Below are 16,925 nucleotides of genomic sequence, written 5' to 3' on the forward strand. Positions count from 1 at the left end.
AGAAACGTTTGAAACCGGTATTGTAGTATGGGATGACTGTGACAACTGTACATACAGGCTTTTCTCTAGCTTTAAATAGTTCTGACACAAAAGTTACTTCTTTCCATATGTAACAGGGAGATGACAAAAGAAAGGACATTAATGGAACTGTATCTGCGTGACTTCAGTCTCTGATCATATTACTGTTACTGAACTCCTACTGTGGGTACAGTAACATAAAAGACAATTTATTTTCTCTTGGCTGCTGATGGGGTGGGGTTTATGATATAAAAGGCTCCGTTACCACTGTTGGGAAGCAAAATGCTCGTATATAGATGTGCGAGATGGGACTTAAGGTACAAAGTTGCCCAGAAAGACTCTAGGCCTCAAAATAAACCTTGAGCTTTAAGTGATGTCAAATGGAATGAAGTTAGTAAACATCATTTCTCAAGCCGTGAAGGCAAATTAAATAATCACCTGGGAGGAAGTTAGTCTTGCTGGTTCTTTCTGTTAGAGAATGTGAGTGAAAAAGGAGATCAGAAACAGAAGAATCTTAGTAAAGGGTCTGCTGAAGGCCATACCAAGTACCTATGCAATGTTGCTCTGCCTTGAGGAATTGACTGGCTTGATTTGCAAGATAAAATGAACTCTGGAAATCTTGAGATTAATAATTTAGAAGAGCCTTGTCTTCTATACGTGATTGTTTGACTTAGAATAGGTACTTGGTACAGAAGCTACCCATGCTACAAATGAATAAACCTCAGCAGGGTAAGGTAGATGTTTGCATCTGTATCTCACTGCATTTGAATGTGCCTTCCCCAGAATTCTGCGTTACTCCCATGCTCAGTACAGCTGTATGTGCATAAATAGCCTAAGGGTGCCTCTTCATTTTCATACTGAAAGGAAACTGCGGTGCACACTAATTTCACTTTTTGTAGCTGTGCTTTTACATCCCAGTGCAGAACAAGCCCTATTTCATTACACAGATGCCATCTTCTCTACCTTAACTGTCTGCCAATAATGAAAAAACCTGCCACGCAGAGGTTGGTTTGGCTCCTGAACACTATCATTTCAGGTGGGTATTAAACCTTAAAGACCATTAGTTCTTACAGAATGCCTTGGCTCTTATTTTTTGGACCTGCTCTTGGCTTAAAATTACCTGAGGCGAAAGCAAGCCTGATGTGAGAGGAAGCGTTGGGAGCCCACTGCGCCACGCAGGTTTGACAGGTTACCTCACACCCGCTGCGCCTGCGGAGGGGGATTTGTTGCACTCCCTCATGTGGAAACTCGGCTGAGCTGGGGGCCTGATGGGCACCGCGACACGGGTTCGCCTGTGCAGGCTGACCTCGTCCTCTCCGGGCGCGGAACGGCGGCCGCGGCCTACGCCGGGGCTGGCGGGAACGCTCTAGCTCTCTCTCCTGAAGGGACATTGGCGTCCCACGGCTCCAGCGGGGCGGGCCGGCCCGCGGTTCCCCGTGACTGGAGGCGGCCAGCGCCGCGCAGGGCCCCCCGGCGCCCCCTCCCCTCGGCGCCCGGCCGTGGCGCGCAGGCGCGGCGGCGGCGGCGGGACGTGCGCAGGCACGGAGAGCGCCATGGTGCGCGGCACGCGCCCCGGGCCGGGCGGCGCGTGCGCGGCGGCGGGAGGGCGGGAACGGCGCGGCCCGCGCCTGCGCGGTGCGAGGAGGCGGGGTGGCCGGGCCCGGAGCGGAGTCCGGGGTTTGTTGTTGTTGTTGTCCCAGCCTCAGCGGCTCCCTCAGTCGCCTCAGCCGCCGCTCCTGCGCCGCCATGTCCAGCCCTCATGAGCCGCCGCAGCACAACAACAACAACAACCCGCCGGCTGAGGGGACGCACACCGAGCCGGGCCTCAACAGTGAGTGCGGCCGCCGTTAGCGTCTGCAAAGGAACGCAAATGGGGCGGGGGCGGGGGGGACGCTGTGAGGGCTGCCCTGGGGCTGCGGCCGCCCTCCCTCCGCCTTACCCGGGCCGTGGAGCGGCTGTAATGGTCTCGGCGGGCTGCGCCGGCGGCCCGTGAGGGAGAGGCGGGTGGCGAGGCCTGAGGGGACCCGGGGCGGGCCGGGGCAGCGCCTCGGCGGGAGCTGCCTGAGGGGGGAAGGGGCGGTGGGGCGGCCGCAGGGTTGGGGGCTGCGCGCCGGAGCCGGGGCGAGCGCCCGGGGTGCTGCGGGAGGGCTGGGGCGGGGGCTCGGGCCGGGGGGTTCGGGCCAGGCTGGGGGGGTCGGGCCGGGCCGCCCCTCACAGGAGCGCTGAGGCGGCGGGGCTGGGGGGGGGGGGGGCGGGCGCGGGAGGGAGCTTAGCGGCGGGGCTCGGGGCGAGCCGAGAGCGGGAGCAGGTTTGTTTCGTGGTTAAACGGAGTTTATTCGGTGGCTGGTATTAAAAGCTAAGATGGGGATACAGCAGGGTAGGGGGAGGAGCGTGACTGTGGGAATGAGTTTATTCAGTGGCTGAGTCAATACCACTGACGTGAGCTATTTTCCTCTATATCCGGCATCTATGTCAGCTGCCCTGCTGCATCCTTTTGTTCCTCGGATAACACTGGTAGGGCACATCGGTGGGTTTTATGTGTGCTCTCCTACTTACTTGGCAGATGCTTTTCCCTCGTTTTATACAGCTGCTTCAGCGTGTCCTTTCATTTGTTTGTAATTATTAAGGATACTGCAGTTGAAGAGGTGAATAAATTGTATTAATCATTAACTGTTACGTTCGTGGTTTACAATGAAGTTTAACTGACCGCGAAATACGTTGGTTGGCTGATCTCCTGTAACTCAATGGGAATTGTATTAAAGAAGAATAAATGGTGCCTATTTCATAATGCTGCTGGTGTGTTGTGGCAACACTACCTCTTGTGATAACGATGGCAGTTTGCAGCAATGTTCACCTGAGTCAAATAGGTATTTTAACAAATTATTCAGGGCTGTTAGCGTATTAAAATACCGATTATGCTGTCTTAAAGTTGCAACATGCTTAGTACCTAACAATGCTTACTTCAGAAACTGCGATCGTTGTATTTTAAATATTTCCTTTTTATTTTCTGTTAGTATGTTAACTTACTCTATGGGACACATTAATCTGCTGTAAAGTAGGAGCAACAAGAGATGAGTGCACTGTAAGCCTGTGCTGGATCTGCCCACGTAGATCTTACTGCTGGATCAGCACGTAAAGGCTTAGCAAAATCAATGTGATTACTGAAGGTGGTGAGCACAAGGTATGAGAGGAAATGTTTGATAGTCTGTGCTCCGTGAACAAAACATATGCAACCAATCAGCTCCATGTAGGCTTAGTGCTGCTTTCAGATGTTCAGCTGCTCCACAATGCTTTGGTGTTATAGGTACATTTTCTGCCATTATGTAAGCTTTCCAGTGAACTTTTTCAGGCTAATGAGCTTAGACACTTATTCATTTTGTTCTGTACGTCGTTTCTGCATGTTTAGGGCCTTTCATTCAAAGATCCCTTCGTACTTGAATCGAGGGTCAGAAGACCTGGGAGTAACTGAACCTATACTTTGTTGGGTTCACAAAAAAAAAGAAAAGGAAAAAAAAAAAGGCTTGCTTGCACTGGGAATTCTAGATTCTTTGCGTATTTTAATTATTATAAAGCTCTGTTACATATTGACAAAAAGAAGAAATCCCACTTTAGGGAGGAACCCATCTAGCCCTGTCATGGAAAATCTGCTTAATAATTACCACTATGGGAATCTGAACAGCTTTTGTTTCTTCTTTCTCTTTTTCTCTTTCTTTTTTTTTTTTTTTTGTTGTTGTTAATGGTGTACTGCATTATAGAAGTGACATCAGTTTATTCAAAATTACCATGGCTCAGGCTCCTTGTGAACTACTACTTTGGATTATTTATATAAATATATATGTAATATAGATGTGTATATAATTTATATATTGTCCTCGATATCTCCATCCCCCCCCAAGTGAAATCATAGAGTGAATAAACAAAATGAGAAATGAGACGCTCTTCTTCCACACGTTTGGCTACTGTTGTTTAAATAGTCCCCCAGTTATGAAAAACTTGTAATTAAAGTCAGTGCATATCAATTAATAGCAAATTAATTAGCCTTAGAGCATGGGCAAAATTCAGACAATTTTGGAGAAAGATATCATTCATATAAGCAGCTGCTTGGGTTTTTTTTCCCCCCCAAAGTGTGTGTGATGTGATTTGTGAACGGAGGAAAATGCTGCTGCATTTCTTAACTTGACCATGTTTCCCATTTTACTGTCAAGTATAAATATGATAAAAACAAGAGTTCTCTTAAGAGCAGGTGATTAATGTAACTTTCATAGTTTTGAAGAAAGCTTGGGGCACACAGCGCTGGCTTACTACTTGGGCAGTTTGTTCTCAAATACATTCCTGTGCATCTTTTTAAAGAAGCAGAGATTTTTGTCCCTCTAATCAGTCTTTGAAAGTACTAGGGCTCTCTGAATCCCATCTCACAAACCGGTTGTGACTGCCAGTGGGAGTATGTAGCATGTTCTAGCTTGATGTCAGATTATGCTTCCTTGAATGTATTTTGACTCATTAAAAGTGAGGTCAGATGGAGAACGTGCTGCTTGTCATGTAAACTACTGCTCGACTCGTCGGGACTCTTTACTCACAGTTTAATTTGAATGTTCTTCCTAGTATGACCACAGCACATTTTAGATAAACGGCAAGTTTTGTCAGTCTGGGATAAATGTTAACAAAGATTTTATTTGTGCATAATCTTAAGTGCTGTGGAGGTGTGTTTAATAGCTGCATACTAGAGCAACCAGTTCTGATCATCTTCTGCTGGGCTTTTCCCTGCCTGTGCTTGTCAGAGGAAGACATCCCCTTGCACCTTTGGCCCCTGTTCCTCTCACGCTGTTTGTCGCTCACTGCTGATTTTTTAATAATAGATGTCTTTGCAGATCCTGAGCATTATAGTTTTCCCATTAGATGCTCTTTACTCCAAAATGGCTCTTGGGGAATGTATAGCCTTCTGGCCTAACTTGTCTTCTAACTGCAGGTGCCACGTGTTGAGTTTTTTTGCATGTGTGGCCCCTTGCTGTGAAGGTGTTGCTGCACGGCAAAGCCAGCTTCCTGATGTAGTTCTTAGAGCGTGGCCTTTTTACTTTGAAATTTAGACACCTGCAATCATCATAAATCTGAAATAATACCATCTCTGCGTCTCATGCTGACTAGCCTGAGCAAAGGCTGCCTTTTCCCAGTTAATGCTTCATTATCTGAAAAGCCCAGTATGTAGTACAGGGTTGGTGTACATCGTATGATTGTGCACACCCTAAATTCCTTGTTTGTGAATACTTCTTGGGGAAACCAGACTGTAAACCACCGGGACTCTTAAGAGTATGATGCTTCCGTGGTCATCAGTATAATGGCATAGTTAATTGGTACAAAGGACAAACTCTGTTTCAGCTTCACAAAATCAAGCTGAAAACAGGTGAACTCGTTATGACATAAATCCCTTCCTGTGTCACTGATGCAGTTCCCAGAGCCAAAACTTTGCTGTAAAAAACATGTGCAGGCACTCTAAGGTGCATTTCAGAAGTCAAGCAATCAGTGTTAAAATTTAGAACCTGTAAAAACAGGGTTTAGAGTGTAGTTTTAGCTGTTGTATTCGTATTATCAGGCTTTCTTTTCTTGAATATTTTTGCCTCAGTAATGAAGATGTCAAAACTTAAAAAATCAATGAAACACAAAAAATGTGAAAGTGCTTGCCTTCAGGTGGTGTAAATTAAATTACATAGGAGTTGTGATGACATAATATATGTGTGCGAAATCATTATCTGACCAATAATGGGAAATAATGTTGCATCGAAAATGGTATGCTTTTGAGAGATTGGGAGATCTTTCTCTCCATAATTATGGCTAATAAAGTGGCTGTATAGTGAAATCGTTCTTGTTGTATGCCTACATGAGAAGGTTGGAATTGCAGTTTGGTAGGGAGTGTAGTTAAATATTTGGAACAGATAGAGCGGTAGAAGTCTATTCTATCTTTACGCTTCAGGACTTTACTGGTATATTTATGAATTAAGAGTGTTTCCAAAACTTGTTTGTTTTCACTAGTTTCCAATTGAAACATGTCACTAGTGAACATACCATACCAGTAAATACTGTTTTGCATTTAGTTAATCTGCAATTAAAATACAAGTGAAGACATTTAAAAAAAATAAAAATACTCACCTGAAATATGGAGTATATGAACTTTTTAGCAGCTGCTTTAATCTCAGTGCACACATGGATATCCCATAGGTATAACTACAGGAAAAAAAAAAAAAAGGGGTGGGTGGGTGGTGGAAACAGTAAATCTCAACTTGTGGGCTATACAGCCTTCCCTGGCTAAGGAAAGAAAAAAAAGGGGGAGAAAAAAAGAGGCTGAAGTGATTGCCATTGAAATTGCTGACTGTTATTACGTGTGAGAGCTCTGGATTTCCCTGCTACTCCATTCTTTATCTTGGCTTATTAGCAAGTGAAATCTTTTAATCTAACTGCAATGAAATGCATGTTAGTGTGGTAGTTTGGCTGTGTGAGGAGACATAATGCCTGCCTCAAGCTTCTGATGTTTGAGTTGCGGTACGGTAGGATAGGAGAGGTGGCAGATGGTATTGAATGGGAGATGTTTGTCAGAGGGCCAGGGCAAAGAAAGTTGAATGAGGCCTGAGAATGGCAGCCTGCCTGGTGTAAATGAAAATCAGGGTTTGATTCAGGGCCTTTGGAAGTAGAGGGGAGAATAGAAAATTGCAGACAGGGGAGTTGAACAGTAGGGGGCTAGGGGATGAAAATTTTGTTCCAAAAAGGAGCGTAGATGTAGAACAGGGAAGCGGGGTGGCTAGTGTAATTGGCGATAAATAGGTAACTGAAGCTTCAAAACGCAGAGAGAAATGTGGCCTATTAAAGTATTAATACTTGAGAGGGGACATCTTGTTTGACTAGCCCCAGAGGTAGGTAGCAACCAAACATAACTTTTTAGGGGTGTGTTTGTTGGTGAAAGAGGAGGGAACATGTCACTCTTGTCTCCAGTACGTGTTTATGAGCTTTCTCCCAGCAGCAGTGTATGTTATCTGAATTCACCATATTCGTGGTTTTTCTGTGTAAATTGATAAACATGAGATGTGTTTTAGTTCCACTGCTTTTAATGAAATGACATCTGGCTGGCCCAACAGGTTCCTGGGTGGAGTTACAGATGAACGGCAATGGCAATAGCAACGATAATGGCAATGGGAAAAACGGAGGTCTGGAACATGTCCCTTCATCATCCTCCATCCACAATGGAGACATGGAAAAAATTCTCCTGGATGCCCAGCATGAATCAGGACAGAGCAGTTCAAGAGGGAGTTCCCACTGTGACAGGTAAAGAAATGTTTGCTGTCCTGCATGCAATTTATTGCAGGATTTATACTGTAGACGCTAATGGAGGGGGTAAAGCTTTTTCTTCGGTATAAGTTTGACATGCACCAATATTTGGAGTCCTTGCTGGCTCGTGGTAGTTGGCTGTAAAATATGACATCTGACTTGAAAAATACATTGTCGCTACAAAAAGCTAAGGAATCCAGGAGCGGGAAAGTCACGTCAACAACAGAGTTAAAATTCACATTGTCATAAATCACATATGGTATAAAAAATACCTAATTTTACTGGTTTCTTAATAATAATGTTATGTACACGTGCTTTGTATTTAGTTAAGCATAATGAAACACATCACTGGACTTAACAGGAAAAAAGATTGTCAGAATTTGTACTCCTTGCTTTCAGTATTCTGCTTTTTTTTTCCTGTGAAGGCAAAATGTTTCTTGCCTAACAATATAATGTTTTGAGGCAGATGTGAGCATTATGATTTTCTTATGTGTTCATTATACCGTTTTTCTTACAAGTTTTGGGGCATTTTTGGAAATCCTTGAGCAGTTTCTGTATATAATTTTTATCTGTCCTTCTGCTTGTGCCTCCTTTGGTTTTGCTGGGTGAATGCTGTCTGTCATGTCTACTGTGTAGCTTATAAAGTGGTTGATGGATGTAAAAGCTATTTAAAACTAGTGAGGCCCGATTTAATTACTGAATGTAGTAGAATGTTTGAAAATAATCCAGACCAGTACTTCAAATAGAATGGTTACATTTGTAGAAAATTAAAGTTTGTTACATCTATGTTGCTAAGAGACTAGCTCTCTCAGTAGTTTTGTACTTTGCAGTCGAACCAGGAATGTTTGCTAGATGGTGGCTGGATGGTTTCTTTTACTAGCAGAGGATTTTTCAGTCACCAGCCACATTTTAAGTGAATGAAAACAGATTCCTTATTTTTACCTTAATTTTCGGCTTACTAATTTTTTGTTAAGTTTTTGTCCCCTTTTGGCAGTTAAAGTAATATACAGGAAAGGGGAGGTACTTTGATATTTTGCATTCTAAACAGTAAGTTGCTCTTAAATGTGGTGTTCTGGGTTCTTTTTTGGATGCTTCTAAAATACACCTTTATCATGAAAGCTTAAGTCAGGTTAAAAAGATGCCCTGGGCGTTCTATTGAGAGACACCTGCTTTGGTGCATCATAGAGCATTTTGTATTGTTCCTGACTTAAATTCTCTAGTGCTTCCTTGATAGAGGTGACTAATATCTCAGGTAGATTACCAGTTTTGTAATATTCAAAGTGAGGCTAACAAGAGGAGCACGTATTCTTGCCAAACATTAAAAGATGTTTTGATGTGTGATATTTCTGCATATAATGATACAAAAAGAGGTATAATTCACGATACTGGCAGTGTTACCTAAAAGAAGGAAGGGATCTACATCTTTTGTGTAGCAGCTGAAGTTTTGGGCAGTGCTTTCTTTGCTCCAGTGGAAGGACGGTCAACCCCGTTGAGAAAGGTAGAATTATAAGTGGGAAAAAGATGGAAAAGGTGAGGGGGTTTGGAAGACTTGCCAATAGTGATGTTTGTGATCTGAAGGGTAGCGTAGTGTGTAAGTCTTCTGAATTGTGTGCAGAAGTGCATGTGGAAATGATTCAGCTGCGATGCTGTTTACACTAATGATTCTTTAGATGAAACAGTGCAGTATGACAAAATGACATAATGCAATCAATTTTTCTTTAGCCCTTCACCTCAAGAAGATGGACAGATAACTTTTGATGTGGAAATGCACACAAGTAAAGACAGTAGTTCTCAGGTATTTTCTTCATTAACCTTTAAAATATGTTAACTTTTAAAAAATATATTTTAAAGTTGTGGCTATTGTATGTGGACCATGTATTTACATAGATCCCAAGTACTGGGAGTACTTGAGGGGTAGAGCAAGCTCTCTGTCATGTCAGAAGTCTAAAATGTTATGTATTTTACATGTCAGGAAAAAAAAGCATCACACTGCGGCTTGCTAGCAATTTACCTTTTTTTGTTCAGGAACCCTAAACTTGGTTGTTAGGTGCAGTACTAGCAAATGTATTTTACAAACCTTATTTATTCAAAATTTGGAGGTGTTCCTTAGTCATTTGGGTAAGGCTGTTTCCGTTTCCTCGTCTTGTACTTGGAGGTTTTTACTCAATCCTGTTTTTTATTAGAACTTTATATAGTACCTGCCTATAAATATAAATAGGTCTAGTAAATAATTTTTGTGCGCTCAAGCTTATGTCAGTTTAACTGAATTATCTTTTCTTTTAAGGCATTGTTTTCAGAATAAAGTTTTATTACATTAAAACACATTCCAGAACAATTATTTTTAAAAATGAGGGAGGGTTAGTGAACTCTGTTCAGGCTTAGATTCTGTATTAATTGAAATTTGACTTGGAGGATTAATAGCTTTGGAGTGAGAGGGGAAAATGAGGCTCCAACTCTAAAGCTGAGTAATGCCCTATTTAGTAGCAGTTACATTATTGTTCAACACTGCTTGCACTGTGTATGTGAAACCTATTTCGTTTTGTCTTTGAAATGTTAATATTTCTGCACAAGTTTTCAGGGTGTTCGGTTTATTGCTTTACCGATAGTCAGCTCACATGATAGTGAGTAATCTCCATAGTACAAACTGAGAGGAGACTAGTGCTGAACTCTTGGTTTAATCATTTAATAGAATTTGCTGTCTTCAGCAGTATAAATAAAAAGCATTCCTGGAAGAATGAAACCTCGCATTTAATGTTTTCAAAGACCTGGCCAAATAGTAGGGCTGTTGCAGTTCTGCCCTACAGAGCCAGAACGATCCCAGTGAGGTTGTTGGTTAGCGCTGCCAGCTCACTTTCATGACTGTTGTATTTGATTACTCCTGCTTTTGGTGTGGTTCCTACTTTAATGTTGTACGTGGTTTATCTTGTTTTACTAAAAACCACTCAGGAAATTGTTTAAATACTAAGGAAGAGTTTGTACTGAAGTCAGTAGCGTTCTCCAGTCCTTTTTAATTCAATTTTTTCCTATATGGTAACATTTGCATCTGATGACGTAATGTTAAATCTTTGGAGCAAGACAATTGTAGTGAGTGCTTGCCTTTCCCTACTGCACCTGGGATGCACCCAGTAGAAGCTGCTAGTTGTAAGTAATATAAATTTTAAATGACTAGTAACACCTTTAAAAAAAGTCAAAATACTGTATTTGAAACCTTTTTATTTGGTTGTCTTTCTGTGCTTTAGCCATGTTCTGTAGGCTTTAAATCAAATGCCATCAACTTTTTGCCAGTTGTAATTACACTTTAATATTTTTTGCAGTAATGCTGGTTTATTACATTTAGGATTAAAATAATACTTTTTTTCTGTTAGCCCTCATAAAACCAAACAACTTGCAATGATGTGGAAGGCCTGGGTCTAGTACTAGAATTTGTAGTATACTGACTTCCGCAGATCCTCCTCTTAGCATAATAAAATCTCTTCTAAATAATCAATAGGCCAAGAACACTCCCTAGTTTGTCAGGTGCCACCATTTGGTGCTTATCACTTTGCCACTGTTATTGTTGCTCTCAATTTAACACTGTAAAGAGGAGCTAATTGAGTGATGTGAGGCTTGTCCCCTGTATATTTTCAGTCTGAAGAAGAAGCAGTCGAAGGAGAGAAAGAATTGGAAGTTTTGAAGAAAAGTGCTGACTGGGTGTCGGACTGGTCAAGTAGGCCTGAAAACATTCCTCCCAAGTGAGTTAAACTTTTTTTAATGTATATTCTTTTGTATGAAGGAGAGAAGAATCGTAAGTCGCAATTGCATGGAATTACTCTGGCTCTCCAAATAAGATTGTCTTAGAAAAAATTTCTCTTTGGGGAGGCTAGAAAAAGTCAAAACAATGAAGTATGAAAATCTTAATAGCAACAGAATGACCTTTTTATTGAAAGGAGTATAAATCCACAGCAAGCTGATTACAAGCTTTCTTGACAAAATTATAATTATTGGGAGAGCTGGGTACTTGGAGCTGGGATTCATGGGATTTAGTTTTGGCTTATTGAATGGAATAGCCTTGGGCCAGTCTCCTAAATTCTCTGTACCTTTTTTTCTTTCTATGTAAAATATGTAATGTTCATCCACGGAAGGGGAAACGTTGAGATCCTTGAATGCAAAGCATTTTTATTAAAATAGAGGATGCTGTTTAATTCTGGCAGACTTCTGTGTCTCTGTTTGGAACAACAAACAAGGCTCTTGCTAACAAATCACATCCTGAAATTCCCTCTCTCGGACCTACCTCTCTCTTCAGCTACTGCTCCCTTTGTCTCTGTACTGTCTGTGTAAGTGGTCTCTCCACAATACCTCCTATTATTATCTTTGATTCCTTACACTGTGTAAGGGATCTCTTGCTTTGATCTCTAGCTCTTTGTACTTTTGAAAAAAGTGTTCCTACAGAGATCTGTGCATTTGTGTGAAGAGAAAAAAAAAAAAAGTAAAGAAACAAATCTTGTTGAATTTCTCCCCCCTCCCCCTCTTCTTTCAGGGAATTTCATTTCAGACATCCTAAACGTTCAGTGTCTTTAAGTATGAGGAAAAGTGGAGCGATGAAAAAAGGTGGCATTTTCTCTGCAGAATTTCTTAAGGTTTTCATTCCATCTCTGTTCATATCTCATGTTTTGGCTTTGGGACTAGGGTAAGTATTAACCTAATTTTCACTTCAACTTTTGCATCTGGCTTTGCTTTGCTGCTTTACTTGTATGCCAGGTGCCTGCTGAAAAGGGCTTTATCTAGAATAACTAGAGTATTGTTGCACCTTGCTCAAGGTAGACTTGGTGTACTTTTTGAAATGCAGGAAAACTTTGCAGCAGCTAAAACTTTGCAGCCATTTTAGTATGTTTTTTTTTCTAGAATAGATCGAGTTTCTTATATTGAAAATGCATGGCTTAGCATGAATTTGCAGATAACCTTTGCAATTATAGCATGTGTCATTTGATTATTCACACCTTCTACTTAAATGCTGCCGTTTATAATGTAGGGAAAGGAAGAACAGAATAGGTGGAAAACTGCTGTAACTTCTACTAACCATTACAAAAACAGGTTGTATGAATAATGATGCTGTAGTTCTGTGTGTATGGCACATACTCTGTAATTTTCAATGTCTAATGGTGCAGTTGCCTGATAATACTGAAAGTCAAGGATTGAATAGTTACAGAAAGATATGTGAATTACTGGATGTGTTCTGCAGGGTCAGCTGTGACTCTGCTCAGCAATGTTTTCATTGCCAGCGTAATCCAACACAGTCTCTCAGTTTGCTTAAGTCCTTACGTTATGTTTATCTGTCTTATGTTCTTCTGTGTTGGGGCAAAGACGTACTTGAAATGTGTTTTTATTTAGCTTCATATTTGTTTCTGGGAGTGTAGTTCAGGTGTCTCTTTAAATTCTTTTAAACTGTCAAAGAAATTAGGAGGGTAAGAATATGTGAGAATATATTGTAACATATTTGCACTGTAGCAAAATTGTGTGTTTCTGTGACGAATTAAATCTTGCCTGGATTTATTTGTTAGAGGTCAGTGTTTGCGTAGATCCTCAATGCTCAGTGTTTTAAAGCTCACCCCCTCCCTTTATAGGCAGTACTTTATTTGTTTTACTGTAACAACCTGAGAGTGTTGCTCAGCTGTTTCAGGAGCCCTGTGTCAGTTCCTCTACAAACAACACAAAAGCTTTGGGACTGGGGTTTTCAAGTGAGCTTGGGACTGGAAGAAAACCACTTTTACTTGATAGTCTCAGTCCTTCTAGGCTCATCTGAAAATCTCACTCTTAAGTGATTTTGTAGAAGAGAAGTCCTTGGAAGAATCTCATCAGATTCTGCTTTGCAAGACAAAGAGAACAGCTGAGCGTGTGAGGAGTGTTTGGAAAACAAGGGAGTATTTCTGTGAAATACGATATGCCTTATACTTTTTATTTCAGCATCTACATTGGAAAACGACTGACCACCCCTTCAGCCAGCACTTATTGAAAGATGGAGTGCAAAACCTGGAAATCCACGTGACCTGTGAAGGTGTTACTGTCTCATTTTAGTACATTTGACTTGAGACCATTTTAAGCATGACCCTGACTTCACCCTTTCCTTACATATCCAGGTTTTCGCTAACTCTGGAATTCAGTATTGTGTTGGAACTCTGTTGAGGTGTTTCGCTATCCACATTCTTTCCCTGTCTCCTCCCATTCCCCTGCCTCTTGGCCTGCAAGACACGTCAGAGTTGCTGAATGGAGTTTACAACTGTCTATATGTTGCAAGGGCTTCTCTCAATGCAAAACGCCACCAGCAAGTTTTAATTTTATCAGTGATGTTGTTGCCTCTTTAGTGCAACCTGACAAATTGCAGTTGTGCATGGTATAAATGTTGACTGTATTATGGTGATAAAATTAACAGTCTCTTTGGAAGAAAATTATTGATTGGAGTGAAAATGAATTTTTCTTTTGAGAAACAAGCTGGTTGTGATATAAACTAAGAAATCCCTGGCAATAAAAAACAGTTTAAATCGGCTTTTGGGGGAAGTGTACTTGGCCCCTTTTACTAGCTAACACCATTTGATTTGCAGGAGGCAAAGACTGCGTAAATTTTAAAGTAGGATTACTAAATCCATCAGCATATTTTAATACTAGGTAATTGTTGTAATCTTGTCTTTTCTATGAAGTCAGCTCCTTATTCCTTGTAGGAAAACCTGTCTGATGCCTAGAAAATACTAGAAAAATCGCATTGTTTGCATGTGAAGAAGCTTTTCTTTTCCTTACCTGTTTTCTTAAGGGAAAATTTTAAATGTGAAATTTTCCTTTTAAAAGTAGTTTTAAATTAAGGAAAAACCCAACAGCTGTAGGTGTAGTTAGACTCTGTATAAAAGGATATGATTCTGTTTGTTGTGGAACCATTTACAATTATGATGACATGGCAGTTTCAGGAAGTAAAGCGTTTGACTTAATCTTTTAGGGGGACAATCTTGCAGGTGCGTAAAGATTCAGAAGTTGTCAAGCTCTGAAATGTCTTCTGCAAATGAGTTTTCAATATTCCTATCTCTCATTGTTTACTGTACAATCTCCTTTGGGGATAAATGGAATCTGAAAGTCACTTGTGGTGTCTCATGTTAGATAGACTTCTCACTAATGTTGTTGAACTTTTATCTTAGGGAACATTAAACCTTGTCCTCCTTCAGTGACACTTCTTTTCAAAATGTGAAGCTTTAGTACCAAATTGTTAAAAAGCATCGGGGCAGTCGTGTCCTTAAATAGATTTTATTGGATTTCAGAACATGTAGCATGACTCTGAAGGATAGAATACTCTTTTTTTATATATATATGAATATATTAAAAAAATGATATAGAATTTAATACTAAGTATTTAGGGAACCAATGCTAATTTTAAAACTAGCAAAAATCTCATTTAATTAAAAAGTTCAGTAGGCTGACTTGTAGAAAATGATAAGAAAATATAGTCGGCCGGTATGGAGAGAACAGCTACCTATAATTGTTTGCTTGCATCAGACTTTATAAAGTTGATTATTTGATACAGCAGTGATTGCTTGAAACAGTTGGTGCATAGAAGCTAAATCCCGATTGAGATTTGGTTTTAAAAGAACTTAGTTAGCTCCCAGGAAGTAAGAAAAGGTAAGTATAAATCCACTTCTAAACTGTATTTACTTTTATTCTCTACTTCTGAATGCTGTTAGAGAATGCTTTCAGGGTGAAAGGGCAGTCTAACAAAAAATTCTCTTGAAGACATCTTTTTTTTTCTTTTAGTTGTCAATACTAGTGGCACTTGAGTTGCCCACTACCGCGTATTTGTTTCAGGTGTGGATATTGGGTTTCACCCAAAGGTGAGGGAGGGAAGGGGGAAGTGGTGAAGGGTGTTTTAGATAGTACATCATTTTACAGTCCTAAAAACTGAGGGGACAGGAGAAAGGCTGAAACACTTTCAGTTCTAATTACAGCACCTTGTTTTGTATGGAAATTGGAATAGTCGAAAAACAGATTTTTACTAAGTAGGGAGTACTTTTTTTTAAAAAAAATTACCCCTTAATTAAAAGGTAATTCTTCTTCAGAATATCTGATGATTAATATTGCAAGCTTGTGGCTAGAGTATCAAGACAATTTATAATATTTGAAGGAGCCATGAAGTAAAAATTGTGAAAACTATAGATGAGGAATGGATACATGATCACTGTAACACTTGGTATGATACAATGCAGTATTTATTGATACCCTGCTATAAGCTTTGGATGAAAGCCTACAACTTCTAGTTTTACAGTGAACAGAAACAGATTGTTGTATAATTTGAAAAGGGGTTTCAACTATTGATAGTTGAAGTTTTGTTAAGATAAATGTTGTTTAAAAAGCTTTATACCTGTTTACAGTTTTGGAAAAAAAAATGCAGGCTTCGTTTTTCTTACATTCAGTGAAAACTGGCCTAGAATATTTGTAAATAGGGTCAAGAAAAAAAATGCATAAACTCGCACATTAAAAATGCAGCAGGCTAACTGCAGCAAATGCATATTTACTTACTGTTTTAAAAAGTGAAAGCTGAAGATTGTTCAAAATTCAAATTTTTTAATTGACATTCGTTGAAATATTGGAGTTAACTGAGCCAAAGTGATTATGCATTCTTCATAAATTAGTTAGCACTTTGTAACATTATATACAGTTTACAGTACATGTATAAGTTGTAGCTTATAAACATTTTGTGCCATTAAAGCTCTCACAAAACTGGTTGTCTGAAATTACTTCATGCTGCGCCTTTCTTCTCTTTTTCTTTCTTCTTTTTTTCTTTTTTTACAGGACTGCTTTGTATAGTGTTTTATGAATCTTGTGTTCTGGGTTACATGAACATTGAAGCTGCTGTTTATAGACTGGAATAATTTTTTGAAAGATTGCTTGGGTTTGGTTTTGGTTTTTTTATTGACTTGGGATCATTCGCTTCTTTTCCTGAAGCACTTAATAAAATATTTCCATTGTCAGCATTGTATACCTGCGCCAAGTCCTCCAGCACCTTGTCAAGGAAAACTTCTAAAGCAAAATAATGTAGTGGCATATGAAATGTAAAGTAGAATTGATGAGATTTTGTATAATTGGTCAACTCTATTGTACTCCTTGTATTTCTCTTCTGTTTCCTAATTCTGTTAATTTGCAGATTAAAGAATAAGGGACATAAACCCAAATTGTTAATCTGCCTCCATATTCTTGGTTGAAGAGCACGGGCTGTTTCTGGGAGTGTCATGCGAAGAATTGTTCATGCTAAATGTGAAATGTCATCATTCTGATACTGTTAACTGCCGATTTTAGTTACCTAGCAATTTTGTAACATGTTTTTAACGTAAAAATCCAAAGCATTGTGAAAATGAGATTTATTTACTTTTTCAGAGGAGTAAGATAAAATTAAAAATCCTGCTTTCAAAAAGGTTGGATGTTTGGGACTTACAGTGAAACTTGGGCCTGAAGTTTTGAATTACTAGTGCTATGAAACTGCTTTGGAGAGCAGGGTTATGGGGGTTTTGAGCAGATTGTTTCTCTACAGCCAACTGAGTTAAACACACTTACTTAGTAGGTGTTGCAGGGGAAGAAATCATTGTGCG

General features: G+C 40.1%; 1 protein-coding gene across 2 annotated transcripts; it reads left to right on the forward strand.

Annotated features, from left to right (window-relative positions):
- Positions 1 to 1,031: 1,031 nt before the first annotated feature.
- Positions 1,032 to 16,518, forward strand: BNIP3L (BCL2 interacting protein 3 like). Of its 2 annotated transcripts, none has more exons than XM_055820080.1 (6): positions 1,032 to 1,054; positions 7,140 to 7,326; positions 9,052 to 9,124; positions 10,957 to 11,060; positions 11,846 to 11,995; positions 13,270 to 16,518. In XM_055820080.1, exons 2-6 carry the CDS (start codon positions 7,160 to 7,162, stop codon positions 13,316 to 13,318), a joined length of 543 nt encoding a protein of 180 aa, XP_055676055.1. In that variant the 5' UTR covers positions 1,032 to 1,054; positions 7,140 to 7,159; the 3' UTR covers positions 13,319 to 16,518. The 2 variants fall into 2 exon arrangements, with proteins under 2 accessions (XP_055676055.1, XP_055676054.1); XM_055820079.1 differs by lacking the exon at positions 1,032 to 1,054 and adding an exon at positions 1,647 to 1,849.
- Positions 16,519 to 16,925: the final 407 nt, after the last annotated feature.

Source organism: Falco peregrinus, chromosome 17 (assembly GCF_023634155.1).
Source record: "Falco peregrinus isolate bFalPer1 chromosome 17, bFalPer1.pri, whole genome shotgun sequence".
Lineage (NCBI taxonomy): Eukaryota > Metazoa > Chordata > Aves > Falconiformes > Falconidae > Falco > Falco peregrinus.

What these genes read in the sequence shown, in the direction of transcription:
- BNIP3L (XM_055820079.1), top strand. Translation starts at nt 1,765, where the DNA reads ATGTCCAGCCCTCATGAGCCGCCGCAGCACAACAACAACAACAACCCG. An exon ending in CACCGAGCCGGGCCTCAACA is followed by an intron (nt 1,850 to 7,139) that starts GTGAGTGCGGCC and finishes CTGGCCCAACAG; the next exon opens with GTTCCTGGGTGGAGTTACAG. An exon ending in CCTGAAAACATTCCTCCCAA is followed by an intron (nt 11,061 to 11,845) that starts GTGAGTTAAACT and finishes CTCTTCTTTCAG; the next exon opens with GGAATTTCATTTCAGACATC.